This window comes from Talpa occidentalis, unplaced genomic scaffold, assembly GCF_014898055.3.
Source record: "Talpa occidentalis isolate TD23 unplaced genomic scaffold, MPIMG_talOcc4v2.1 talOcc4.17, whole genome shotgun sequence".
NCBI lineage: Eukaryota > Metazoa > Chordata > Mammalia > Eulipotyphla > Talpidae > Talpa > Talpa occidentalis.
Window position 1 is genome coordinate 41,669,313 of NW_023601754.1, and position 27,940 is coordinate 41,697,252.

A 27,940-nucleotide genomic window follows, 5' to 3' on the forward strand; every position below is an offset into this window, starting at 1 on the left:
GGTGCTTGGGTGACTATCATAGGGAGGATTTGGGTCTCTAAGTGAGCCTGGGGTAGGTGATACCTATACATGTGTGATGCCTGATGGTGTGTGCCCCTGAGGCCTGTGTGTTTGGTGTGTATTTGGCTCTCTTGACACCTGTATGTATGGCCATGAACCCGGGGATGTCCGTGGGCCTTGGTGCAACGCTGACTCACGTGCATATTTGAAATCCTTGTGAATTGCGGACATCCCACGAGGTCTGCTAGGGACTGGTGCAGCCCTCTCAGGACACTCAATGCTCCACCCCCCAAGTCAGCCTTAACGCACCTCCCTCCGGAGCCTTAGTCCCTGCGGGGGCGGGGCATCTAAATGACCTCATCTGTGCAGTCCTGGTAGATGTTTCTCCAAATGTTCATACAGATACCTGGCTGTCAGGCAAATATCTTCCCTAGGTAGCTTTCCTAGGTTACTTTATTCCGACTCCACAAATGTCCCGAGGGGGCAGGAAGAAGGGGGTTACGATTGTTTGCACCTCCCTTCCAGCCCGCCCTCCCGTCAAGGATCGCCTTTCCTCCGTTAGAAAGAGAACTTATGTAAATTACTTACTGACCTGCTAATTTGCACACACTTCCCAACTAACTGCGCAGTCATTTCTCGGTATCTCACCCTAGTCTTGGTCCGCGGGAGGGCGGGGCTTCCTATGCAAATGAGTTAATTTGCATACCACGGCCCGGTCTGGCGACGGGTCCATCTGCCGCGTTCTTGGTGCTGAGAGGGTGGACCTCCATGGTGGACCGCCATGGAAATAGACTTATTTGCATACCCCTCCCACGTCGCTGGGCATAATTTGCGCAGAAACGCTCTCCTCTGCGATCCAGCCCCTCCTGCGTTCCACCTCTCGCGCACAGGGGGCGGGGCGGAGAATGCAAATGACCGTCGCAACGGGCGACCGACCCACTTCCCCTTTCCCGAGACCAGGCTCTTCTAACTTCGTCGCCCCGCCCTGCGCGGCTCGCGCCTGCGCGCGCACCTTCTCCTCCGCCCGGGCGCGGTCACGTGCCCCCCGGGCGAGGCGGGGGCGGGGCGTCGCGGGCGGTGGGGGCGGGGTATGGCGCGCTGTGCTGCGCTGGGCGGCTGGCACACACGGCGGCGCCGGGGTCGGAGGAAAAAGCTCGGTGAGGGGGCCGCGGGGAGGGCAGGGCGCGGGGCGGGGGAGGCCTGGGAGCCGGGGCGCGCCGGGCAGGCCGTGGCGGAGCGGGGTGACCCTGGGGAGGGGCGAGTGGGGGCGGGGAGCGGGGGGAAGGCGCGCAGGGCGCGTTGAGTACCGGCTGTGGGGGGGCTGGGGGGAGCCGGAGCGCGCGCCGGACGGCGGGGAAAGGAGGGGGCACGGGGTCCCCGCGGCCCCTAGGCCCTATCTCCGTCGTCTGCTGCGTCCCGCGAGGGCCTCCGGCCCCCACCGGAGGGAGTTGGGAGGCGCTTTTCCCCTCCGTCCTGTCCCCGAGTGCGTGAACCCTCCTCCGCCCTTCCCTCCGTGGCTGTGGACCCTCCTCCTGCGGCTCCCTTCCGTCTGTCGGTCTGTCTGAGGACCTCCCTTCCGTCTGGGTGTGTGTCAGCCCCCAGCCGACTTCCTCCGGTTCTGCTCAGGTCGACCCCCTCCGCCCGGTTCCGTGTCTCCGGCACTCCCGCTCGGCTTCGCTTCGGTCTGTTTTCCTGTCCCTGGGGCCCCCATTCTCTTTGTCTTTGGACCCCCCCCCCAGTTTCCTCTGCCTGTGGACTCCATGCTTTGCTTCTCTGTCTCTGGAACCCCCAGGCAGAGCCCCTCTATTTGTTTCCTGCTCCCCACGCCTCCTCCGTTCCTTTCCTGCTTCAGGCCCCTTCTTTTCTGTCTGAGGATGCTCCTCACCCCCTCCCCAGCCCCCATGGCGGTCTTCTGCGTTCTGTTGGCCCTGTTCCTCCAACTGACCCCTTCACCACCTCTTGTCTGTCACTGATTTCTTCCCCTAATTCTCAGGGTCTTCTCCCCCACTTGACCTCAGGTTTTGGGAGTTCTCTGTAGCCTAGTTTGTGTTCCTTTCTACTGCCCCTGCACCTTCCCCTCCTTCCACCCATCCTGCCTGCCTCTAAGCTCCTCTCACATCCCTTTTTCTCTCTCTTCCTCCAGCCACCCTGACGTGTCCCTGTCCAAGCCTCTAGGGACAGCAGAGGATTTGGGGACCAGCGAGCACCCCCAGGGCGCAAGAAGAGCCTCTGCCACTTGCCCTGCCTCACCCTGCCTCACACCAGGCTCAGCCGCCCCGGCCCCCGGCTGCATCAAGTGGAGGAGGAGGAGGCGGAGGAGGGTGGCACCATGGGCCCGGGCCGTGCCCTCCATGCCCGGGGGATGAAGACGCTGCTGCCATGGACAGCCCGTGCCAGCCGCAGCCCCTGAGTCAGGCTCAACCTCAGTTGCCGGGTTCTGTGTCAGAGCCTTTGGAGACTAGCCGGGCCGGGATGGGGGTGGAGAGCTACCTGCCCTGTCCCCTGCTACCCTCCTACCACCATCCAGGAGTGCCCGGTGAGGCCTCGGCTGGGAGTGGGACCCCCAGAGCCACAGCCACTTCTACCACAGCCAGCCCCCTTCGGGAAGGCTTCGGTGGGCAGGATGGTGGTGAGCTGTGGCCACTGCAGAGTGAGGGCGCCGCAGCACTGGTCACCAAGGGGTGTCAGCGACTGGCAGCTCAGGGTGCCCGGCCTGAGGCCCCCAAACGGAAATGGGCAGAGGATGGGGGGGATGCCCCTGCACCCAGCAAGCGGCCCTGGGCCAGGCAGGAGAACCAGGAGGCAGAGGCAGAGAGGGAGGGTGGCATGGGCTGCTGCAGCGGCGAGGCCAGCAGCGGGCAGAGGGAGGAGATGCCGCCCTCCGCCCCTGAGCGCCTGGCCCTGGACTATATTGTGCCCTGCATGCGGTACTATGGCATCTGCGTCAAGGACACCTTCCTGGGGGCCACCCTGGGTGGCCGCGTGCTGGCCGAGGTGGAGGCCCTGAAGCGGGATGGGCGGCTGCGGGATGGGCAGCTCGTGAGCCAGAGGGCCATCCCGCCACGCAGCATCCGCGGGGACCAGATTGCCTGGGTGGAAGGCCACGAGCCAGGCTGCCGAAGCATCGGTGCCCTCATGGCCCATGTGGACGCTGTGATCCGGCACTGCGCCGGCCGGCTGGGCGCCTACGTCATCAACGGGCGCACCAAGGTACGGCTTTGTGGGGGGCACCTGGGAAGAGCTGCCAGCACTTCTGGTTGCTTCGTGCTCTCAGCATAAGAGAGTTTGGACACAGACTTGTGGGGTCACCCAAGGGTTTAGACAGCACCTGTAGAGGCAGTGTGGGGTGCACTTTGGGCCCTCCCTCACCTGTGGGGCTTTGGGGCCAGTGTGCTTTCTCCCCGTGGGCCTTCGTTTGTATACCTCTGGATCAGTGGTTTAACCTGTAGTCACAGTGGTTTCTGGTCTTGCCAGGGGCCCTTTGGAAGGACCTGAGCAGAGGTGCCAACACCTGTGCACTGGCCATGGTGGGGTTTCTGGTCCCTAGTGTGTCTTCATGGGCTCTACACCAAGAACCATCCGTGTGGGCATCCCCAGGTTTTTTGCCGCCTCCTGTCCACGGGCACTTGTCTTTCCCCATCTTGGCGTTTCCTGTTTCCCCATCCTCATCTGCTGTCCTGTGTGTCTGGCCCTTCCTGTCCCGCATCTGCCTCTGGTCTCCATTCTGTCTCCCAGGCAGGAGAACCGGGTAGCTGTGGGGAGAGTGGCAGCAGTGAGGTCAGTGCCAGGCTGAGGGAGGAGGTGCTGCTGCCTGCTGTGTTGTGCACGGCACCACTTTGTACCCAGCTTGCAGCTGAGGTGTCTGCATCAAGGACAGCTTCTTGATGCTGGGTCTGGCTGACCATGGTGGAATTCCGGGCCTTGTCCCTGTCCCCCCATCCTTCCTGTCCCATCACTTCATCCCTGCCTGTCTCTGGTCTCCTCCCTTGACCTGCTGCCTTCTTCCTCTTGGTCATTTTTTTCTAGTTTTAAAGTACTAGGCGTTAATCTTTTCTTGGAACCTGCGCCTTTTTGAGAATCAACCAGAAATCATAGACCTCTTAAGCAAAACACTCACTGGATTGGAATTTATGGGCAGTTGTCAGGGCCTCAGGAACCAGGGGTCATGAGCCATGCACAAGACAATGGTCCCCAGGGCCTTTCCAGCTGCTGACACACGGATTCTCTTCAGGGCGGGTGTGAGGGCCTGATCTGTAGTCCAGGGCTTGGTGTCACTTGGATACAACTGTGGGGAGTGGCCGCTGCTCAACACCAGTGATGCCTGACTGCTGTGTTCTGTCCGGTGGACAGGAGGCTGTGCTCCCTCATCCCCTTCCTCCCCGCCTTGGATCCTTCTTGGGTTCGCCCTCTTGCAACTTCCCTCAGCCTGGAGCTGGCTCGGGGACCAGGGCTCCCCCGGTGCCCAGGCCAGTATCCTCCCCACCCGAGCTGGAACTTGTCCTGCTTCCCTTGATAGTGAGAGCAGAGGCAGCTTCTCCCTGGGCTTGGTCCCTCAGGGCTTGCCTCCTGTCCCTTCCCAGGCAGGAGAGCAGTAGGAGTTTCCCGGGCCACAGGGTGCTAAGCACCTTCTCCCAGGACCTCCTGTCATCTCTGGAGAGAGGCTGGTGGAGGTCAGGTGAGTAGCCTGGGGCAGGACATTTGCTTGGCCATAGAGTAGGAAAAGCAGGTTTAAGTCTCCAGCTAGTCTGTGGCTCTTGTAGGAGGAGAAGTAGCAGGAGCAGATCTCTTCCCTTGTGGTGCCTCTGCCTTCCACTTTGGATGTGGTTAGGGACAGGGCTTTGGCTAGGATTGGGGGGGGTGGGTAATTGGTATCTTCTAGCCCTGGGTGACCTCTGTTGCCCTAAGAGGCAAGAACAAGCCAAGCTGGACAGAGAAGGGAGGGGAGGAGCCAGCCCAGTCACTGGAGTTCCTCTCAGACCATTCCCTGCTCCTGGGAGACAGCAACTCCAGGCTTCCCTGCCTTCAAAGGGTGACATCTGGGCTCCCTTCCAAGGCTCTGGAGTAAGAGTGGGATACTGAGATGGGTGGCCACAGTGGTGGGGGCATGGATCACCCGTGTGCCCTGGGCCAGCAACACTGGCCCCTTGATAGTTCCTGAGCTCGCACGTCTGTCCTGCCTTCTCTCCTGTGCCTGAGCCCTCTGCTCATTGACCTGCGGGTGGGAGAGCCCTCTCCCCTTGGCATCATGGACCACCACAGGGCACCCCAGGGAGGGCCTGGCTGACTTGGTTTGCCCCTTTAAGAGCAGTTTGGAGGTGGGGCCTGCTGTCATTGGCTTAGTTCCCAGCTTCTGACTTGGGAGAGTGCTAGTGCTTGGGGGGGGGGGGGTTGGGGAACTGATGGGGTTTTTGGCACATTGTCACCCATGGCCTTTAACTCTTTAATCTCCTGGCTCTGATCCCAGCTTACCCTTCCCTGAGGTGGGAGGGTGAGGAGCAACTCTCTGTGGCACTCTGCTTGTTGTCCTTGAGCACTGAGGCTCTCCCTTGGGACAGGAAGTCCACACACACTCTCCTCCACCCCCAACCAGGTGTTTGTAGGAGGGGGATGAGTGGGACTTTAATGGCCTTATGCAAAGTCCCTTTCCATGCCTGCACAGTGAGGCACTCTGTGTGAGGGTACCCAGGACAGAACAGAGCAGAGGCGGCCTTGAGACACAGAGACTTGCTTTCAGTTAGCAGCTGCCTGGGTGCTAGGGTGACAGGATGGCCCCAGGGGCTTCCGTGGTGCTGCTTCTCCGGCCAGTGCTGGTAAACAGCTGTTTGCTGAGTTCCCTGAAAGAAGTGGGAGTTGGAAATCAGCTCAGGTGGCTTCAGCTGGCACAGTCACCCTTGACTGGAGACCTGCAGGGGGCATGACCACCGCAGGTGCAAAGGCCTTGAGGTGAGGCTGAGCAGGGCCTGTTAGGAGAGTCAGGAGCCTATGAGGCTGCAGCAGAGTAATGGGCACAGGATGAGGTCAGTGGTCTTGGAGGCTGCAGTCAGGCACTTGTATTTCCTCAGGATGCAATGGGAACCGAGCCGCAAGAGCTGGAGAAATGAGTGTCTGGCCGCTGTTGCAAGAGCTTGCAGCACTGGACCCCTTTCTCCCTTCCTCCCCCATCTTCATGCAGAACCAGTGAAGTCTCTGCTTGGGTCCTAGCTGGGGAGGCCTCCCCTGTCCCTAGTTAGTAGCCCACAGTCACATTTTTTCTTCAGAGGCTGTCCTGTCAGCAGGGAGTGAGCACTGCAGAGAAGCTTCTCTCCCTCTGGCTCTTGGAGTTTCGAGGACCAGGGCTTTGCCCTGTGCTGCCACAGAGAAGTGTGACTCCTTTGGGCGGCCTTAATCTGGTGGCTGCCCTCCTGGCTGCTTGCCCAGGGCCAGTGCTACAAGGGCGTGTGCACCTTGCACAGGAAAACATGTGCAAGGTGCACATGTTTAATGCAGAGCAGTTTACCAGTGGGGTGAGGCCAGGAGATGATGTGTTGTGAGGAGTCTGCCTGGCCTGCCCTGGAGTGCTCGGCAAGGCTCTTGCTTTGGCAGCAAAGGCTCATGTGAGGTCGGAATGTTGATGTTGCCAGGCTGTGCGCAGATGCAGCTGGGCTTTGGTGGCCAGCAGCGTCCGGTCTGGCCTCAGTGTGGGTCAAGGGGTCAAGACAGATGGTTCCCAGCTGGGGGGAAGCTGGGGGGTCTTCATGCCGGTACTCCCAGGTGCTTTGAACAGCAGGTAGGACAGGCACCATTTCAGCCAGTGCTTAGGCCTCTGTCATGTGGTCGACACTGTCACGTGCCTTCCCAGATGCTCTGTTTTGTTCAGGTCCCTCAGCCACCTGTGAAATAGCTGTTGTGAGGTTCCATTTCATGGATGAGAGGCCTGGGATGGGGAAGAGCAGTTACCTGCCCGGCATCATGGCTTGTGTTATAGCACTGAGATGGCCCTGGGGCGTGGACTGCAAGACTGCCTGGGCCGACCATCCTGGTGGTCAGGGCTGACCTGGGGAACTGCTGCTGTTGGAACAGGATGCGAGCGCCCTAGCGTTAGACCTCTACCCAGAAGCCAAGACCTGGAATGAGTCACTAATGGGAACCCCCAGAGCTGTGTTCTCAGAGAGGTTCATGCCTCTCTGAGATAAACACGGGTGTCTGTTGGCCCCATTGAAACTGGCACCTGATGGACTGCCCAAGGCTACGTTCACAGCATGTCCGTGGCGTGGGGACTAGAACTCAAGTCTGTCCACCTGTAGGTTTTGGTACCTGTTCCAGGGTGTGTGAGACACGTTGGGGATTTAGTGGGGATTCTTTGTAGTCAGGGGCAGTGCTTCTCGACACTCCTGCTCAGAAGAATCACCTGGGGGAGCCTTTGAAAATTCCTGGCTTTGTCTTAGACCTAGCACACAGCACCTCTTGGTGCGCTGGGGTATTGGCATTGGGTATCTGCGTTGGGTGAGTCCCCCCTGTGGCCGAGGGTGAGAACCCCCGTGTAGGGCTATGAAGCCACATCCCTGCACGCCAGCCATTGTTTACATGGGCTTTATTCTGCTGAAATGTCCAAGGCGGGGTTGGGCTACCTATAAAAAGTAAAACTCTCAGTTATTCGTTGAGCCCCACTGGGTGCCCGGCTCTGGGTGCTAGGCTTTGGGTGTGTGTGTGTGGGGGAATGGACTTTTCAGATACAGAAGCTGAGGTTTCTGGTGGATGGGACCTTGTTGAAAGGAGAGTCTGGAAACTGAGCCCGTGGAGCCCAGGACACTGGAGGATTCGGGTGGGATGTTGGGGAGGAAAAATTAGGCAAAGGCAAACCTCCTTCCTTCTCTACCAGGCCATGGTGGCTTGTTACCCAGGCAACGGGCTGGGCTACGTGAGGCACGTTGACAATCCCCATGGCGATGGACGCTGCATCACCTGTATCTATTACCTGAATCAGAACTGGGACGTCAAGGTAGGGTTGGGTGGGCAGGGGGGCGCATCTACTCCATTTCCCACTCTCAGCTCAGCTCTGGCATTGTCAGGGTCCTCTTCTCCTCCCACTGGGGGTGGAGGCTACGGTGTGCCAGCTGGCTCTTCCTGGGAAATGGCACCTCCTCTCCTGGCTGTCGTGGTGGCTCCCCCTCTTCGGGGACTGGTGCTGCCTGGCCAGCCCCTAGGCTGATGAACACTCCCGTGTCCTGTCTTTAGCTTCCTGCTAAAGACATCTCCATGGTAATGTGGACTCTGGGCTGTCATTCAGTTTAAGAGCCCGTGTGGTTAGGGGGTGGAGTGGTGTTTGCAGCCTACGCCCCTTGGTGGGCTCCCCAGAGTGGGCCACATCTGCCTCACCCTGTGCCCCGCCCCACCCCGCCCAGGTGCACGGCGGCCTGCTGCAGATCTTCCCGGAGGGCCGGCCTGTGGTAGCCAATATCGAGCCACTCTTTGACCGGCTGCTCATTTTCTGGTCTGACCGGCGGAATCCCCACGAGGTGAAGCCAGCCTATGCCACCAGGTATGACCCAGACTTCTGAGCCTATGCCCCGGTGTTACCCTGATGCCAACAAAAGTCTTGACAGGGCCTCCACCCAGCGTCACTAAGGAGTGATGATATGCTCTGGGGTGGGGAGGGTGGGGAAGATGGGGAGGGTGGGGGGCCCTGGTGGGAGCTGAAGGGTGGATGCTAGGTCTCTGAGGATGGGATTGAAGGAGAGTGATCTCTGACTGCCCTCTGGGCTGCTCTGGTCCCCAGGTATGCCATCACTGTCTGGTATTTTGATGCCAAGGAGCGAGCAGCAGCCAAAGACAAGTATCAGCTAGGTACCTACTTCCCCACCACTGTCCCCTCCCTCAAGCCCTTTCTTCTCCACTGCCTCATCCACCTCGCTAGTGCCACACCAATCCTGCTCTCGGCAGCTTTCTTGCCTGCCTGTGTCTGCAGGTGTCGTGTTCTTTCCTTTTTTAACATAACAGGACTGGTTCTTTGGATATTAAAAAAAAAAAATTTCCCTTCATTTTCCCTTCTCTTTGCCCACCTGCTACTATGCTGGAGCCCCCAGCATCAGCCTCCAAGGTTCTCCTTGGCCTCTTTGCCCCTTCCCTGATAACTCACTGTCTTCTGTCCCTCTTTCCCCTTAGCATCAGGACAGAAGGGTGTCCAAGTACCTGTGTCACAGCCCACCACGCCCACCTAGAGGCCAGCCCCGTTGCTGCATGGACAGACAGCTTGCCCTGACCGGGAGAGCCTGGGCCCGCGCCAGCCGCCCGCCTCGGTGCCTGCTCCTTCCCCACCGCCACTGCTGCTTCTGACTTTGCCTCTGTCCTGCCTGGTGTGGGGGGCGCTGTCCATCACCGAGGACCAGGGAGGAACAGAGAGACCTCTGCTGCCCAGTGGTGGGGACTGGGGTCGTGACCTGGGTAGGTCCCAGCGTTGGGGCCTGTCATTCTCAGAGCTGGGGACTTATGTCCTGCCCTGTCTGGTCGTGCCCCTGTCAGGGGGGGTGAGCTGGAAGGAGGCATTGCCACCTCCCACCAGGATGCAGGATTTGGGGTTAGGGTGAGTCATGGCCTCTTGCTGGCAAAGGTTTGTGTGGGGAGTCTTCCTCCCACTCCTCCAGCCTAGAATGTGAAGTGACTCCCCAAACCCTTTGGCCACGGCACCTTTCGGACTGGGCTGCCGCACTTGGGTGGATAAAAGGTGCTGGGAGGAGCATGGGTGTGGATGTCCTGTCAGCCAAGAAAGAAATAAAAGTACCTCAGAGCTATACACATCTGACTCCCCCTCCCTCTTCTTGGTAAGTAGACCCCTCCAGCTGCTGTTCTGGGGCTTTTATTCACCAAAGTGGGTAAGGTGGTCTGAGAACTAGTGGGTGGAGAGTGACCAAGCCTGATCTCAACGGGCCACCATCCGGAGCTGGAAGGCCGGGGGGATATTGCCCAGGCCGGTGCACTGCGGGGTGAGATCGATGTGGGCAGGGCTCCCCACCGGAAGCAGGCAGAACCGCTGAAGGATGGCAGTGAAGAAAAGGAAGATCTCCGATCGGGCCAGGCCTGCACCCAGGCACATCCGCTTTCCTGGGGGTAAGAGTGCAGGGTAAGAAGCTCTGGCACCCCAGGGCCTGTCTGGGCTGGTGCCTTCCCACCCTGGCCCAGACCTGGAGCAAAGGGCATGAAGGCATCATTGCTCTGGAACTCGCCCTTGTCATCCAGGAAGTTGGTGGGGTTGAAGCAATCTGGGCTCTTAAATTGGGTGGGGTCGTGGTGTGCTGACACAAGCAGAGGAATCACGACAGTGCCCTGGGGAGATGGGCAAGGATTACCCGCTGACTTGAGAAGACTGCCTTTCAGCCACCAATACCTCACCCGCTCTCCTGTCCCGTCTGCCCCAGAGGTGGGCCTTTTCCCTTCTCTACTACAAACCTCTGATCCCTGCTACACTCCTTCATGCCTGCTGATAGCAGTTAAGGGCAAGGTAACTTGCACCCTCCCCACACCCTCCCATGCAGAAAACAGGCTCTGTGGACCCGCCAGGACCTTGGGCAGGAAGTGGCAGTGCAGCTTGGCGTCGCGGGTGAGGGCACGTGGCAGCCCCAGGGGCACGACGCTAATGAAACGCTGGATCTCATGTAGCACGGCGTTGGTGTAGGGTAGGCGCGCACGGTCCTCCAGGCTTGGGGCATGTGTCCTCCCTACCACAGTGTCCAGCTCGGCCTGCATTTTGGCTGGGGGCACCAGAAGGGGTGAGCCGAGCCTAGCCCAGCCCCCAGCCACCTCACCCTGGGGTCTCCAGCTCGCAGACCTGCCACCTCTGGATACTTGAGCAGAATGAGAAGCCCGTAGCGCAGGGTGGTGCTTGTCGTCTCAGTGCCGCCGAAGAAAAGGTTGTGCGTGGTCATCACCAAGGTTTCCTCCTGGAAATGGCTCTCTGGGTCCTTCTGCTCCTGTAGGCAGGGGACACGGGTGCTGCTGCAAGTCGAGCGCCTGCTGATGGGCAGCGTGCGTAGTTCAGAGCAGCAGGGTCTGCACCTTATCCATCTGGTCGAGGAAGCAATCGATGAAGTCCCTGTGCTCCCCAGGCCTTCGGGTCTGTCGGTGCTGCTGGATTTGCTCTGAGATGAAGACCCGCAGCTCCGCAAAGTTTCGGAAGATTCGGTGGTGCGGGCCGGGGAGCCAGTCCAGGAGGGAGGGGAAAATGTTGTACATCTGGGGGGGGACAGGATCTCGATAAGACCATCAGTTTCCTCAAGGGAAGAGTGGATCAGGACTTCGATGTTACATGTCCTGGAACTCGTCCATTCCAGAGTGTAAGATCACTCCAATGATCCAGTGGCGACAGGCCTGTGAACTTGGGGTGTCATACATTGGGTGCACAGGGGTGACTGGGCCTGCCTTCTCACCTCGCCCCACCTGGAGCTCATGATGCGGAAGTTGTCATGAAAGAGGTCCAGGAGCCTCAGGAACTCTGCGTCCCCGTAGCCATAGCGCTTCCCGAAGACCACGGAGCAGATGACATTCGAGACCGCGCTGTCCAGTAGCCGCCTGGGGTCGAACGGGGCTCCTGGCAGCGGAAACAGGACGAGATGATAACGGCCCCCAGCCAGCTCCATCGTTCCTGGCGTCTTCCCACCCGAGCGCCTTCCCCGCCCCTTCTTGCCTGTCCATTGATCACCCACACTAGGTCCCGCTCCTCGCCCCCCAGGCCGCACCAGAGGTGGCTTCAAATTCGCCCAGCAGACAAGCCGCCTCCTCCTGGACGCGCTCCTCGACGGTCCGCGTGCCCAACTCGAACTCCTTGAGCGCCCCAAGCGCAAAGTTGCGCAGCGTCCGCCAGCGCTGTCCATTGGAAAACAGGATGCCTGGGGCGGGCCAGAGAGGGGGGCGGGGCGGGGTTGGCCACGCCCCGTCCCGGGGCCGTCGGGGGCGGAGCCGCCCACCTCGCCGCCCCGCCCCTCGCTCGGCGGTCCCGGCCGGCATCTCTGACCAGCGCGCGCTCCCGCAGGCTTTGACTCACAGGCTCTGCGCTTTCATTGGCTGCTCGAGGCCCTCCACTTAGCTCCGCCCCACCCTCCCCACCTAATTGGGCCTCAGTCACGAGGCCTCTCGGATAGGTCCCGCCCCTTTTCCCCGGCCCCGCCCCTTGGGGCCCAGACCGGGCGGGCCCAGGGGCTCTCGCTGCCGAGCCTCACCGTTTCCGCGCGTGAAGCGTTCGAAGACTGCCATGGCCCCGCGGCCGGAGAAGCTATCTGCCTGCAGCACTAAGGCGTCCCGCAGCGCCGCGTAGCCGCACAGCACCACAGCCGGCCGCGGGCCCAGCCACACCGTGAACACCGGGCCCCAGCGGCCGGAGAGCTGCGGGGCGAGGCGAGCTCAGCGGGTCCAGGTCTGGGCCCCTTGCCGCCCCCTCCTGCCCGCCCCCGAGGTCCCAGCGCACCCCCTCACGCCCCTCCTTCAACCCAGGCGACCCCGGGCCCTCATTCCAGGCCCAGCAATCAGGTCCCCAGCTCTTTCCTCCCTCAGACCCAGGAGTCCTCTTCCCTCAGGACCTAGAAGTCCAGGTCCCCCAGACCCCTGCACCCTCAGAACTAGGGTTCTGGGCCCTCAGTACTCACCTTGCCCACCAGGAGAGCAATCCCTCCCCTCCCCTGCCTCCACCCCAGGCTCCTCCTCGGCCTGGACTCAGGAATTGGGAGGGGGTGGGGGCGCAATTCCTGGGTGAACCTGGAGCTCTGGCCCACTGCCCCACTTCCCTGGAGGTCTTATTTCCCACCCCAGTCTCCTCTTTCCTCACACCAGAGCCCTGGCTTCCTGTGTCCCCGTCTTCTTCCTTCCTGGAACTCAGGGGTCCTGGCCCCTCAGTCTTCCTCAGGACTCATGCGGTCCAAGCCCTCAGCACTGTCTTCGTTTGGACAACCAGGAGTAGCAGTCCCCAGACCCATCTCTATAAAACCATAATTCTGCCCCCCATCCGCTGTGGAGACTACCTCCATGAGTGCACAGTCCAGGCGTCCAGACACCAGCTGCAGCAAGTTCCCCAGCAGCGGGAGTGGCTTGGGTCCTGGGGGTAGGGTCCCCTGCATTGGCAAGCCCGGCATCCCCCAATGCCGTTTGGCTAATGCCAGCAGCAGAAGTAGCAGCAGCAGCAGCACCACGGTTCCGGTGATCATCATGCCCTGGATTTTCCAGGCCTCTCCCAGGCACCTCTATTTGATTCCCTGGGGTCTTGGGTGGGGCAGGGGCGGAGACCCAAGTGGGAGGGGTGGTCACCTGCGGGTGGCTGCTCATTTCACTGATTCCCCAAGCCAAGGTCTCCACCCCACCCCTCAGGCCCAGCTCTGCTGTACCTGGCTCCTCCTGGCTCCCCCTGGCTTTTCTCTACGTGCTGCATCCTGACCTATTTGGCAACTTACATGCACCAGCATTTTTGTTTCAATAGATCTGGACATTTCTGGACCCATGGACTCCTGCATGCTGTACCCTGTACTTCTGACTCCGAAATACACTTGTAAAATCATCGCTGGCGCGTGCAGGTATACCTATGCTCCAGGCCAGTGGTTCCTGGGGCTCATACCCGAGCCCTGGGCACATCTGTGCCACTGCTTTGGGTGCCCTGTATGCTGTCACCAGTGTCCCCAATGGCCTCCTGGCACTCCATGCCTATTCTTATAACTCCTGGGTGTCTCCCCACATGTTGACTTCTCGAACTTTTGCCATGGCCTGAACATCTGCCATTTCTATCCCCAGAGTTCTGCTCCCACGTACCCCTAAATATACTGTGCCCATGCTGCCGTGCTCCCTTGCCTCGGTCCCTCAAGCCCATTGGAGGGCATCCCCACCTGAGGCCAGGCCATGATGGCAGACAAACATCTCTCACTCTGGCTGACCCAGGAGGAGGTTTGGGTAGGTCAGGGCTGGGAACAGAAGGCTAAGGAATGCAGCCACCTTCCTCCCCTCCCCTGCCTTGCCAGATCCAGTCTTCTGCCAAGTCCCTGAGCTGGGGAGAGGATGGGAGGCTTCTGCAGAGTCTGGGATGGGGCTTGTGTCTGGGAGTGTCTGTTTCTCTGTAGCTTTACCTCCTCTCTGTCTTCCGTTTCACTGTTTATTTTGTTGTGTCTCTTCTCATTTCCTTTTTTTTTTTTTAAAGATTTATTTATTTATACAAGCACTGGGTACAGTCAGAAGTGTGGGAGAGTGAGAGGATTCACCAGAGCCAGAGCGGGGAACAGAACAGGCAGAATGACGAAATACACTGCTGAGGGGAGCAGCGGGCACAGCAAGAGAGGTCTGTGCGCCATGAGGGACCCTTGCCGGCGGCCGGGGATTGAACCGGCGCTGCAGAGGCTTGGGGCAGCTTTGCAGCCCAGCACTCAACCGCTGCGCCACCAGGGGAGGCCCTCTTCTCATTTCTTTGTTTTATTTTTTCTCCTCTGTCTCTGTTTTACTCTGTGTCTGCCTCTATTCTTATTGTTTTCTGTCTTCCTTTTTCTTTTCAATGTCTGTTTTTTTCCTCCCCAAATCTCTCCTCTTTGTCTTTACCCTATCTCCCTGTGTTTCTCTCTCTCCCTGTTTCTATCTTTCTCTGGCTTTGTCATCAGTCTCCCTGTGGGTCAGCCTTTCCCTGTCTGGCAACCTGGTGACTGGTGGGGGTCATGGGTAGAGCTCCTGCTTAGAGGTGTTGACTCCACAGACAGTGGTGTGTGTGTGTGTGTGTGTGTGTGTGTGTGTGTTGGAGAACCCCACCCCCAACCCCATCCCACTGTCAGGTTCTCTTTTTATTAGGATCTCTCCAAGAGCAGGCATTTTGTCTTGATCATTTCTGCTGTAGCCCCAGCACCTAAAACAGTGCTTGGTGCACATGGACACTCAGTAAATGTTTGTTGACTGCATGCTTGACTTTCTTCATCCCAATTTTTGTGTTTCCCTTTCTTTCTTAGGACTTCTGAGTCTCTCCTTTCTCTCTCCATCTCTGCATCCCGGGCTGGGCCCTGGGGCAGACTGCGGTTAGCCTGTGGTGAGAATGGCGTGGGGATTAAGGAGCTGACGCCCCAAGTGGGGACCGCCTATAAGCCTCACCCAGTTGCCCCCATGTCAGCAGAGCATGTCCCAGCTTCTGGAGCATGTCCTGCTCAGGGTAGGGCTCCCAGGCCACCTCCACCCAGGCCTACAGGGCAGCCTCACTCTGGCCTGATCCTAGCTTAATGAAACTGGAGATGACTGGCCATTGAGAAAAGTTACCGTCAGCAGAATGTCAGGGTTTTCAGCACAGCACCAGGTTGGGAGGCTGAATGCCTGGCCCGGCTAGCCCCATCCCAAAGGGAGGGATCGCAAGACTAAGGGACTATCCAAGGAGAGGGGTGAGAAATGGGGAGTTTCAGTCTTCTGGGGTCCTGTGTCCCCATTCATTGCCCTTCCTCTCTCTTTCTCTGGACATTACTGTTTCTTTCCTTATCTCTCTCCTGTATAACGTCTCCCCCTTTCCTAATCTCTAGCTCTCTGCCTTACTCTGTGTCTCTGATCTCTGAGATGGAGGATAGCCGTCCCCTCCAGCTCCAATTAATGCAAAGAGGGGGATGGAGCTCAGATGCTTCTTGGCATGACTGAGCATCTGACCGATTATGGTTGCGGGAGAGGCTTGGGAAGGACAGGAGACCAAGTCTGTGAGGCCCGGGTCTAAGTCTCTGTCTCCTGCTCCCTTTAGTTCAGCCCACTCAGGTTTGAATCTGTTTTAAAGATAATTTATTAAGACGTGATACAAAAGGGCCCTCCTCCCGCCCCCCACCGTGCAATAGACGGAGTTCTGTAGATTAAACCAAGCACATACTTTTCCTCTCCCATGTCTTTCTCTGTCTTTGGGGGCGCAGACCCCATAAAGACAACAGCGACAGGGGGCGGTCATGTGGTCGGGGCGCGGTGAGCAGCGAGGTGACTGGGACGGGGGCAGACAGTGGAGCGGCGAGAGGTGCGTGCAGTCGGGCTGCCGGGCGGATCAGGACGCCCGGGGCGTTAGCGCTCGCGCATGCACAGCTGGAAGGGCCTTGGCAAATTGCCCAGACCAGAGCTGAGCGGAGTCAGGTCGATGTCCTCGGGCGCCACCAGCGGATGCAGGGTGAAGCTCTGCAGGATGGTCGTGAGGTAGAGGAAGAGCTCCATGCGCGCCAAGGCCTCCCCCAGGCACAAGCGGCGTCCTGCGGAGGGCGTGGGGCGGGGGTGTGGAGCCATGAGCTAAAATGGCTTCCTCCCCAAATTTCCAGAGGAAAAGATATAAAGATAATAGTTGGGGGCCTCACAGACCTAAGGGTCATCTAAAGGTCTGGGAAAGACGTTTTAAGTAAATTGTGGACCAGAAGAACCTGGCTGATTCGAGACGTGGGTTCGATTCCCAGCTCTTCGATTGGTACGTTTGTGATCTTGCGCAAGGCGCCCGTTTCTGGGCATTTCAAATGGGGATGCTAATAGTACCTCATTAGGTTGTTGTGAGTGGTAAATGCAGATACAACAGAGACAATACAATGTTTATGCAGGACTTATTATGCCGCCTGTTATACCCTAGTGCTTCACCACTGTTAATTTAATCCTCATGGGCCTCCCTGGTGGCGCGGGGGTTAAAGTCTCAGTACTATCAAGCTGTTGCCAGCCACTGAGATTTGAGTTCGATTCCCGGCCAGTTAGCCTACCCACATATGGGCAGCAGACCTCTCCTGTCTCACCCGCTGCTCCCCTCAGCAGTGTATGTCACTAGATCCGCCTGTTCTGCTCCCCACTCTGTCTCTGGTGAATCCTCTCACCTCCCGCACCTCTGACCTACACTCCAGTTCTTGTATGCAAAAATAAAAAAAAATAAAATCTTAAAAAAAAATTTAGTCCTCATAACAACTCCAAGAGGTGGGCCTTATTACTGTCTCCTTTCATTTGTTAAAATTTTATTAATTTATGCATACAAGAGCTGGGATGTAGGCCAGAGGTGCGGGGGGGGGGGGTGAGAGCATTCACCAGAGACAGAGTGGGGAGCAGAACAGGTGGATCCACTGAAATACACTGCTGAGGGGAGCAGTGGGCGAATCAGGAGAGGTCTGCTGTACCATGTGGGTCAGGCTGGGGATCAAACTGGTGCTGTAGTAGCTGCGGATTGCTTCATAGTGCTGACGCTTAACGCCTTGCACCACCAGGGAGACCCTACTATCTCCTTTTCATGATGACATTGAGGCACAGAGGGGTGAAGTAACATTCAAGGCTATGAACTAGGAGATGACAGGTTATAGGGATCTGGCTCTAAAGCTCAGCTCTTGGTCACCCCTTTTATAGCTCTTCTCAGAGGCAGCACCTACTCTTCTTTCTCTGCCCACCTGCCTCCCACTTAGTTAAATAGATCCCCCCTCTCCCAAGTCAGGTGAAGACTCAAAATATTAGAATCGCCTCAACTGCGCCACCCAGTGGTGATACTGATAGTGACCAGTTAGGAATTAAATTTTTCTTCCTGTCTGCCAGGATTTTAGTCTTTTGCCTGTAGGAGCAGAGTTGAGAGGGAGGATGAAGCCAGAGGGTTTGGAAAGTGGAATTAAGACTGGGAGGATGTAGGTAGGAATATGACTTTTGCACTCACCTGCTGAGAAGGGCATGTAGGCGGGGCTTTTCTTGAAGGACTGCTTGTCATCCAGAAAATGCTCAGGGTTGAATTCCTGGGGCTTCACGAACTGGCTGGGGTCACTGTGGACTGTGTTAAGGAGGGTGATGATATCTGTGCCCTGTGTAGGTGGGAGGCAGAATCAGTGGTTGAGAAGGTTGGGAGGGTCTCAAAGTAGGGTTTCCACTCTAAAGGACTGGAGGTCCTGGAAACCTGATGAGGGAGTGGGGGTGGTGAGACATGTGTGGGTGTCTCGGTTCTCAGTGATGGGCCCTGGAAACTGTTGTTGGAGTCTGAAGCCTAGATGTGGGATACCTCCACCCTTTTGTGGGAGCAGATTGGGAATTTCTGGAGAGAGGGCGAGGAGGTCTCTGAAAACAGAGTTTAGGTACAGAAGATCCGCAGGGTGAAGTCCTAGACCCTGGGGATTCCGGAGAGGGGTCCTAGGAAGGGAACCTGTCATGGGGAAGCATCCACATGGATCCAGTCCATTGTGGCATGGGATGGGGTCTGGGAAGGGTGTGTGTTTCTGGATGTAGGGGCTTTGGAATGTCTGTTGCTAGGGCTCAGGATGCCGGGAGCTACGCTTGATGTGTTGATTGCTAGGGGCCCGGGATTCTCCTGGCTAGAGCTTCAGAATGTCAGGTGCAAGGGATGCCTCTTCCTAGGGTGCCAGATGTCGCTTGCCAATGCCCAGGGCACCTTGGGTATCAGGAAACCGCGGAAGTTCGTGTCCCGAATGACGCGGTGCGGCAAGTTCATGGGGATGACGTCTGCGAAGCGCTGCACCTCGTGTATCACCGCATCGGTATAAGGCATGGACACTCGGTCCGCCACCGTTGGCTGCCGCGCTCGTCCCACCACGCGGTCGATCTCCTCCTGCACGCGAGCTGGAGATGGAGGGGGAACGTAGTGGAGGGTATCAGGTGGCCTGATGGGCAGGGAAAAGGCGCAAGGTGCATGCCAAAGTGTGGGAGCGGTCCAGTCAACTCGACCCGGGTGCTGCAGCAGGGGTGCATATGAGGGTGAGCGGGAGCCTCGGAGGGAGAGGGCGGGCTCTGACACGTAGATGAGGGGTGAAAGTTTGATTTAGGCAGGGGCTTCTAGAGGCTTCTAGAGGTCTCCGTGGAAACCCTCCTGACCTCTCCCCACGGAGCTCCCCGGAGACCAGGTTCCAGTGAGAGCAGACAGTATGCATCCTGGTCGGACGCTGCAGTGTCCCGGAGGCCAGGGTTCCCGGAAAGACTCAGAAGTAGGATTTGCGGAGATGGGGGGAAGCAGACAAGGCTGTGTGGGAGGGCCGGGCTTGCTGGGCAGACTCTTAGCGGAGGCTGGAGGGCGCGGCTCTGGGCGGAGCCAGGGCTCCTGTGGGCGGGGCTTAGCGGCGAGTGGGCCTCCCCACCTGCCTTGGGGTGCGCGCACCTTGCACTTTTGGGTACTTCATGAGTATGAGGAAAGCGTGACGCAGTGTGGTGCCCACGGTCTCGGTGCCGCCAAAGAGCAGGTTATGTGTGGTTATCAGCAGGGTATCGAGGTAGAAGTGACTCAGCGGGTCCTGCTTCTCCTGCGGGGTTTGAGGAGTGGGGAGTCAGGTATTACCCTGTGTGAACCCGTGTGACCTGCTCCCTGTAACCTGCGCAACTGCACCTGGGTGCCAGTTAAGTCCCTCTGGTTTAACTTCCTTTCCTCCAGGGAACTGGGGGAGCGCGGGAGGGCGGGGTAGGGAAAATCTCAACCGCAGGGCCCACAAGTAATGTGTCTTGCACAGAGCTTTAACGATTTCTTAACGAGCTGTTAATTCGCCGTGGCCCGGGAATGGCTCCCGGCTCCAGTCCCCCGGAGCCAGGTGTGCCAGCTTCATTTTCTGCATGTGGGGAGATCCTACCCAGCCTGCTCAAACCAGGATCCTTGTTGGCTTGAGTCAGGGTGGCAGGTCAGGCCAGAGACAGCCCAGGTCAGTCCCAGGTGGGACCTGGGGCTTCCAGGCAGGGCTTACCTCTGCTATCTTGGTGAGAAAGCAATCGATGAAGTCCCGGGGAGAGTTGGGGTCGAAGGAGGCCTGATGGTCGCGGACTATGCGGGCGATGAGTTCCTTCATCTTCCCGTAGTTCTTGAAAAGGCGCCGGTGTGGCCCGGGGATCCAATCCAGAATGCCCGGGAAGATGTTGTACATCTGGGCATGGGCAGAGTTGGAGGAATTTGGAGACGCCGCCGTGTGTACGTGCAAGCGCGCGTTGCCAGTGGGGTCGGGATGGATAAGATAGCAGGGAAGGGGTCTTGAGGGGGTATCTGGGTTCTGGAGAGGTGGGGGGTGGTAGGGTCTGTGCTCGTGCAGACGCAGGGAGTGGGCGTGGCTAGGCGATGCCCTGTAACTCAGCCGGGCAGCATCAGGCAGTTGGATGGCAGCCCCTTCCCCAGCCCACTTTCCTCCTTTGTGCCTGGACTCCGTGGAAACCTCAAACCCTGTGACCTCCCCTTACCCCTAACTAGGCCTCCTGACCTCTCCCCAGGGGCTGCTCATGATCTGGAAGTTGTCATTGATGAGGCGGATAATGGTGAGCAGACGCTGGTCGTCGTAGTCGAAGCGGCTGCCGAAGAGCACTGAGCAGATGATGTTGGATACCGAGCGGCTCAGCACAAAGGTAGGGTCGAAGGGCTTGCCTGAGGGTGAGGGCCGGGTGGGTCAGGGGTGCAGCTCATGGGACACCATGTGCAACACATCAGATCTCATGCAGTGATAGAGGATGAACGTGCACCACACCCGAGGGAACTGTGACAGAACATGCAGAACAGCACCCCCAAAGTACTTGCAGCACAGAACCCGCACTTCCTGTAGCCCGTCAGTAACAATACCCAACACTGAACAGGCTAGTCATAACCACAGCACATCAGCCGGCCTCATAGGGTCAGCATGGATCAACGCAGTGTTCCGTGACAACACTGCCACCATGGCCACACGCCCAGCACCCAGTGAATGAGCCAACCATGGAACAAACTCCAGAAAACAATACCCCAAACAGCACACATCCCCATATGGTTAGCCACCACATGATAGCACACCCCAGAAACAAGGTCTGGAATTTAATAGACATAGCCTGGATCCTGGCTTGGCCATTTAGACTCCATGTGACCGGAATGATACTGAATTCCCTCCTCAGCCTGTTTTCTCTTCTGTAAAATGGGTTCTTTCCATGGGACTGTTATGAGGATCTGGTGTGAGTAGGAAGTACTTAGCTAAGGGTCTGGCCCATGGTAAAGTCTGCGCAAACCAGGGTGGTGTGGTAGGCTGGATAATGCCTCCTCTCCTCCCCCAAAATGTTAAGTCCCTATCTCCCAGAGCCTGTGGATCTGTGACTGAATTAAGGATCTTGAGGTAAGAATTATTCTGCATTAGCTGGGTGGGCCTAATGTAATTACAGGGGTCCTTGTAAGTGAAGGATCTGAGTAAAGAAATGGTGTTGATGGGAGGAGAAAGGGAGGGAGAGAAAGGGGCATTGGAGGATGCGGTAGCATGCGCTTCGGAGATAGAGGAAGGGACTACGAGGCAAGGAATGCCGGTCGCGGGTAGCCTCTAGACAAGGAAATGGACTTTCCCCTAGAGCTTCCAGAAGGAATCAGCCCTGCTGACCCAGTATAACCTTTGACTTTCAGAACTGTCGGAGAATAAATTTGAGTTACTTAAGATGGTGGTAATTTGTTACAGCAACACTAGGAACCTCATAAAGGCAGATATTATTCTTTTACTTATATCACATCATTAAATCCCTGTAGCACTACCTGCCTCATTCCTATCTCCCTCAGGCTAGCGACATTAGGAGATCAGACTAGAGGACTGTTTGCCTCTCTTTGCCTCAATTTCTTCTGTAAAATGGGACTTATATGGGAATCTACACCTTAGGTCTGGGTGACTTTTCAAGGATTGATATTCTGTAGAAAGTTCTGTACAGCACTGTGTAAACGTTGGTTCTTTTCATTCACTTTTCCCCCATGAGTCGACAGCTTTGACATGGGTTTAGATTCCAGTGCTGCCACTTACTGGGCACAGACTTAAACGTTTGGGGCCTGAGCTTCATGGCCTGTAGTAACCCCCCTAGAACTTCTGGGAAGGTAAATCTGTTAACACAAATACGGTGGCTGGTATCCAGTAAGCACTCATGCAGTGGGCATTCCTGTGTTGAGTGTGGACCTTGGTGTCACTAAGACAAGGGCTTAATTCTTGGCCCCTCCACTTACTAGCTTTTGTTTCTTCACCAGCTGGCATTTCACTCCCCCCACACCTCCCCCTCCGCTAGTTGTGCTCCTTGGAGCCAAGGCCTCACACCAGTGGATTCACCTCCAGGGGGCGCCACACACATGGTGGGCTCAGCCAGGCGCCTCCAGGAATTTTGAGTTTACACCCTGGCGATGGTATCAGGCAGTCTTGACCCCTAAGAGGAATGGAGGTGAATTCAGAACCGACCGTCAAATTTCCGCAACTCCGCCAGCAGGAAGCTGCCTTCCTCCAGGATCCGCTCCTCAATGGTCCTTTTCCCCATTCCGAAATTTCGCAGAATTTGGACAGAGAATCTTCTCAGGGCCTTCCAGCGTTCCCCATTGGAGAAGGCGATGCCTGGGGAGGAGAGGAGGGTTCACTCAGTCAGTGCCTTGTCCCCCAGACGATTGCCATCTGGGTCCCCTTTTCTGATGTTTGCTGGGAGAGAGACTGCGAGTTTGCATTCTCCCCTCCCAGTGATTCTCGCAAGCCTTCCTGACTCTCCAGGCCGAATGGGTGTCTCCTTGCAGCTTTTGTAGGGCCTAGGGCTTCCCTCGCCACAATTCTTTTTTTTTTTTTTTAAAGATTTATTTATTTATGCATACAAGAACTGGGGTACAGGCCAGAGGTGTGCGGGGTGAGAGGACTCACCAGAGACAGTGAGGAGTAGAACAGGAGGATCTACTGAAATACACTGCTGAGGGGAGCAGCAGGCGAGTCAGGAGAGGTCTGCTGCGCCATGTGGGTCACCATGTGGGTCACCTTCCTGGCCGGGGATCGAACTTGTTCTGCAGTAGCTGCAGACAGCTTTAAAGTGCTGTATTAACCCTTGTGCCACCAGGGAGGCCCCCTCTCACCACAATTCTGATAGTTCTGCCTGTTTCCTGGTCAGTTTGGGCCCTTGTTTCCTGCCATGCGTCTGTCTCCAGCACTAAACCCCGAAGGCAGGGAGGGGACTTGTCTTGGTCCACACTGTGTCCCTGGTATTGTCCCTTGTAGGGCTTATCACACAGGAAGTGTTGGCGATTGCTTATTGGTTTATGAATGTACATTAAGGGGGAGAAACAAGAAAAGTGAGAACAGGCCCTGGGAGCTCCTCTGGGAACGAGACAGATCCTATTCTTTTTTCTCCCTGAACACGGGGTCCTACTTCCTGAACACTCTTCACCCCATATTAGTTCCTAATGGGTCATCTTCATTGTTTAGGTCTTGACTTAGAGGTCCCTTCCTACAGGAAGCCTTTCTGGTCATCCCTTCCTGGCTCAGGCAGGTGCTTCTTCTGGGTCCCCATAGAAACCCAGACCTTCCCTTTCCAGCCCTGACCACTCTGGGCTGTCACTGGGAGCTACACCAGGATTACCTCTCGAGTGTATTCATCTTTGATTCCTGTGAAACTAGCAGAGAACTAGATGCTAATGATGAAAAAACTATAATGTGTTGCATTGTATGCATTATCTCACTGGCTTTTTGTAACAAGCTTCTCATGATAACAGACTGAAGATCAGAGGGGTGAGGTTAGCTGCCCAAAGGTACACAGCCAGTAAGTGCTGCTATCCTCATACACAGCACTGAATAATTAGTATTAATAACAGATGATATATGTAGCACACAGTGGTGCTCTGTGCAAAAGTAGCAAGGTGTCTTTCTCAACTGCCCTGTTTCCGCCTCCTGGCATCTACTATATCTTTTCTCTTTGCTTCATCTGCTATATTTGGACAGGTGTGATCATAAGATTAAGCCCAGGAAAGGGGACAAGAAGGCAGAAACTATACTTAATATATACTTTTTTTTTTTTAAAACCAGATGATCTCTCCAATTCCAAATCCTGGGGGTAGTCTGTGACCCATCTAGTGTACAGGCCAGGGGGTAACCCTAGGAATCCTTTTGAGGAAGAATAGTCCAGGAAGCAAGCAAATCTTTGGACCCCCCTTTGTAATCAGAGAACTTTCCTTCCTTTCTTTCCTATCTCTCTCCTTCCCTCCCTCCTCTTTCAGTAAGACATTTATGTTACAAAAATCCACAAAACTGGGTGATTTCCAAACCTGCAGTGGACAGGGTGTTGAGTCAGGAGAGATATGGAGTTCATGGTGTGAGCTGCTGGATGGGTGGGCTGGGTTGGGCTAGGGATGATTAGGGATTGATGGAAAACTGGATTTGAGGTCAGTGATGGGGTGGAGCTGGGTAGAATGATTGGTTGGTTGGGGTTAAATTGAGCTTGGCTTTGGGTATATATGTGATAAGATTTGGATTTGGTGATGGTGGTGGGGTTAGGATTGAACATGGAATTGGGGGCTACCAGCTTCAACAGGTGATTGCAATAGAAGATGAGGCTGTGGAATTCAGCTTGACTCAAGGATAGGATGGGGTGGATATTGGGGCAGGGTTTGTAATGGAACTGGAGGTTAGGGTGAGGCATAACCAGTGTCGCTGATAGAGGTGGAGTGAAGGTTGAAGTGAGGAATTCGGTAGGTTGGTTGAGGGGATTGGATTGAAGTGGACCATGAGGGCTGGGGTCAGATCATTTGGCCACTTGATTGAGATGGAACTTTGATGATGTGGTTGGGACAGAGACAGGGATGAGGAGGAGCATGGGGCAGGTGGAGTGGGTGGTAGGGCCAGTTCAAGATCATGGTGGGATTTGGACGTGGGGAGGGTGGACAGACTTTCCCCTAGGCTGGCACTGTGCAGTCTCTCATCCTGATTCCCTCCCTTAACATGGAGGGGGGCGGAGGCGAAGGAGATGGGAGCAGGCTTACCATTGCCCTTTGTAAAGTTGAAAAAGACAGGGTAGTCTCCCCGGCCGCTGAACTCCTCCCCTTGGTCCACAAGGGCCTCCTTCACCGTTTGGTATCCGCTGAGAACCACCACCCTCCTGGGCCCCAGGTGGATTGTGTACATTGAGCCGTACTCCTTGGTCAGCTGGGGGTGGGAAGACAGAGGTAACGGGGGCACTAGGCCGTGGGCCCCACCCCTTCCCTTCACTCCCAAACGTAGCCCTTGCACCTTGGTGAGGGAGGTCAGCATGTCCTGGGAGCGAAGCTGCAGCAGGTTGCCCAGGAATGGGAGGGGCGTGGGGCCAGGTGGCAGCCGTCCCTTGCCCCTGGAGCCATTGGTCAGCAATAGGCACACGAGAGCCAGGAGCAGGAACAAGATGGCTGTGCTTACACTGTCCATGGTGAGACAGCTGCAGGTGTCTGGGGGACAGGGCGGAAGAGGGCAGGGCTGAGCAGGGAGTGGGATCCTTTCACTTCCCATCCCCTTCTGGAATGCCTTCCCCAGGCTCTGGAGATGAAGGCAAATGGAGAGAAGAAAGAGAGAGGCAGAGTTGGGAGAGGAGAAGTCAAAATACAGCGAGACAGACAGTAAGAGAGACAGGGGTGGAGACAAGTAGAGGGGACAGAGACATGTGGAGATGAGGAATACAGAAAAACAGAGTTCTAGGTATCTATAGATGTCTGCCTATCATTGCCCAATCACGATTGATCTGTCGATATATCATCCATCCACTCACCCACCTATCTGTCAGTCTGTCCATCTAGAGATTGACTCAGACAGAAACAAGATAAAGAGAGATACACACAAGGACAGAGACAGATAAATCAAGATACAAAGATAGAAACCAGATAGAAAATCCCGGGAAGAGAGGCTGGCAAAGAGAGACTAGAGAGATAGAGCTAGCGGGACAGGGCCTCCTTGGTGGCGCAGGTGGTTGAGCGCCACACTGTGAAGCTGTCCGCAGCCTCTGCAGCGCAGGTTCCATTCCAGCCAGCCGGCGAGCGAGAATCCCACATGGTGAAGCAGACCTCTCCTGTCTGGCCCGCTGCTCCCCTCAGCAGTGTATTTTGTCAGTCTGCCTATTCTGTTCCCCACTCTGTCTCTGGTGAATCCTCTCACCCTCCCGCCCATCTGGCCTATACCCCTGTTCTTGCATAAATAAATAAATCTTTAAAAAAAAATAAAAAAGAACTAGAGGGACACAGAACTAGAGAAAGACGGAAGAGAGAGACAGAGTGGCCGAGAGAGGGATCCTTACTGGGAGACATGGAGATGGATTCTGAAAGACAGAGAAAAAGGGCGAGAAAGGAAGAGATAGACTGACCACAGAGACTGAGGGAGAAATGAACGACAGAGAGAGAAGAAAAATACAGGCACAGAGGGGACATTAAAGAAATCAGCAGAGATGGAGACCCAGACAGACCGAGGAGGGAAGGGAGCAGAAGATACGCAGGGACTCAAGTATTATACTGAGGTATTGGTCACCTTTCAGAGCCAGATGCCACCCTCTGGGGGGAGCTCCCTGCGCCCAGTCCTGGCTGGGAGCTCCAAAGCACTGTCAAATCAAACAGAGTCCCAGGAGCACCTCGGAAAGACACAGCCAGAGACCCTGAAGTCCCGCAGAGGAGAGACAAGGGAGGCCCTGCCAGTCCAAGAGGCAGGGAGATGGAGCCGGTGACCTGCTCTCTTGAGCCATGCCTGCCTGGCCCTTTACCTGCTCAGCTGTGGGGGCAGCTGAGGTGTGTTCTGGAGCAGACTGGCGGTGGCTGTCCCAGATGTACGCCCTGCAGCTCTGGGTGTCCCTCGGGGGGACGGGGGCTGCCTTTAAATCATCTCTGTCTACACCCCTCTGCCCCCCTTCCCTTGCTCTCCCAACGACCTTTAATCTCCTCCCATCTTCCTGCGGCTCTGTTCTAGTGCCCCGGGGCTCACGGCCAGCTGGAACACAGCCTCGGGTGGTGCCGGGCCTCAGTCACCATCCCGTGCTACCCTGCAGGCCTGCCGGCTGATCTCTGCTCTCCCCGCCATGGCCCTTGTGGTCATCTGCCCTGGAGAGGCCTCTCCCAGGTCTGGTTTTGGGGTCTGGGTTGGGGGGCTGAGGCATACTATGAGTCAGGGTGAGAGCAGGGGCTTTTTGGGCACTGGGTTTTATTTTTCAGTGTTCAAGTCCATTTTATTCATCGGCTGGTCATGTGACCTTGGGCAAGACTCTCTCCGTTCTGGGCCAGCGTCTTCTCATGGCCAGAGTCTGTTTCACAACCCTGTTGGCTGTTCTCTGGCTCTTGTGCCTTGTCTCTGGATTTCTGCCTCTGAATCTTTTTGTCTCTGTGTCTCTGCCTCTGTTCTGTTCTGTTCTGATTTTCTCTGCTCCTCCATCTGTGTAGGTTTTCTTCAGCCTCCTCCTTCCTCTGTGCTCAGGGTCTCTCTCTTTTGGTCTCTCATGCCTCTTGAGGTGGGCAGGGCCGGAGACTGGTTGAGTGGAAGGAGGGTTTGAGAGAAGGGAGGGGTGGTGCAGCCCCAGGAGAAAGGAACTGGGAATTAATGTGCCCCTGTACACCACTGCCCACATAGCCCTCTTGCCCATCTCCCAAGTGCCACCCACCACTCAAGCTATGTCTGTTCTAGGCTTTTGCCCCAGAAGCTGGCCTTAGTTACCCAACTCCTGGCCAAATCTGAAGGACAGGCTGCCAGAGCTTGAGGCTGGGCCAGGACTGGGGTGGGGGGTGGGGGTGGCCAGGGTAGGAGGTGGGAGAGAGGTCCTGAGGTCATGGGTCTGGAATGGCGAGTGCAAGTGTGCTGCTCCCATGGGTCTGTGGGTAAACACCATGTTTGCCATTCCCATGGGGGTGGGGGAGGAAGTCCTTGGAGGTCCTGGGGAATTTGATACCCCATGTCCCCAGAACAAGGGGGGATGGAGGTGGGGCCCATGCTTGTTGTTTAAGTTCCAGCAAGGCCGGTTAGGGCAGGTCCTAGAACAGGGATGAGGGCTTGATTATGGGATTATGTACTTTTAGTTTCCCTTGGCATCTACCCCTACTTCTGGCAGAGAGGGCAGTACTGGGTTCATGGGAATCCCATAAGCTCTTTCTCCCCTAACTCCAGAACTTGGTTGAGAGGGGCCTGATGGGACTGCTTCACTGGGGAACCTAGGGTGCTAGGGAAGGGGGGGTTTAAGGGGCATTGCATTTGTTCTTGTGGTCTGACCTGCTCTCCTGCTGCAGGGAGAGTGGGGACTGAAGCAGGGGGATCCTCTGGTAAGAAGAGCCTGGTGTGGGGGGGAGGGGGTGTTGAGC

The 27,940-nt window shown here is 56.8% G+C and overlaps 4 protein-coding genes across 7 annotated transcripts in view; 2 read left to right on the forward strand and 2 right to left on the reverse strand.

Moving 5' to 3' along the window:
* The first annotated feature begins 1,085 nt into the window (after positions 1-1,085).
* Positions 1,086-9,766, forward strand: EGLN2 (egl-9 family hypoxia inducible factor 2). Of its 4 annotated transcripts, none has more exons than XM_037516610.2 (6): positions 1,086-1,157; positions 2,144-3,210; positions 7,859-7,978; positions 8,382-8,518; positions 8,756-8,823; positions 9,142-9,766. In XM_037516610.2, exons 2-6 carry the CDS (start codon positions 2,380-2,382, stop codon positions 9,195-9,197), a joined length of 1,212 nt encoding a protein of 403 aa, XP_037372507.1. In that variant the 5' UTR covers positions 1,086-1,157; positions 2,144-2,379; the 3' UTR covers positions 9,198-9,766. The 4 variants fall into 4 exon arrangements, with proteins under 4 accessions (XP_037372507.1, XP_037372508.1, XP_054553163.1 ...); XM_037516611.2 differs by lacking the exon at positions 1,086-1,157 and adding an exon at positions 1,366-1,584; XM_054697188.1 differs by lacking the exon at positions 1,086-1,157 and adding an exon at positions 1,366-1,483.
* Positions 9,767-9,857: 91 nt separating this feature from the next.
* On the reverse strand, positions 9,858-13,166 carry LOC119248641 (cytochrome P450 2F2-like). The gene is made up of 9 exons (XM_037515514.1): positions 12,984-13,166; positions 12,189-12,351; positions 11,709-11,858; positions 11,400-11,560; positions 11,029-11,205; positions 10,802-10,943; positions 10,537-10,724; positions 10,158-10,299; positions 9,858-10,077 (listed from the first exon to the last, which is right to left on the reverse strand). The coding sequence occupies exons 1-9, from the start codon at positions 13,164-13,166 to the stop codon at positions 9,896-9,898; spliced, it is 1,488 nt and encodes a 495-aa protein (XP_037371411.1). The 3' UTR covers positions 9,858-9,895.
* Positions 13,167-13,373: 207 nt separating this feature from the next.
* LOC119248645 (cytochrome P450 2G1-like) overlaps positions 13,374-27,940 on the forward strand; it is a 343,966-nt gene continuing 329,399 nt past the window's right edge. Inside the window, exons 1-2 of the mRNA XM_054697191.1 lie at positions 13,374-13,529; positions 20,131-20,262. The gene's annotated coding sequence lies outside the window, so the exon portion shown is untranslated. The remainder of the gene's footprint in view (positions 13,530-20,130; positions 20,263-27,940) is intronic.
* On the reverse strand, positions 16,003-26,427 carry LOC119249340 (cytochrome P450 2F3). Its single transcript, XM_037516613.2, has 10 exons — positions 26,362-26,427; positions 24,876-25,066; positions 24,629-24,791; positions 22,080-22,229; positions 20,121-20,281; positions 19,617-19,793; positions 19,043-19,184; positions 18,323-18,510; positions 17,600-17,741; positions 16,003-16,184 (listed from the first exon to the last, which is right to left on the reverse strand). The coding sequence occupies exons 2-10, from the start codon at positions 25,044-25,046 to the stop codon at positions 16,003-16,005; spliced, it is 1,476 nt and encodes a 491-aa protein (XP_037372510.1). The 5' UTR covers positions 25,047-25,066; positions 26,362-26,427.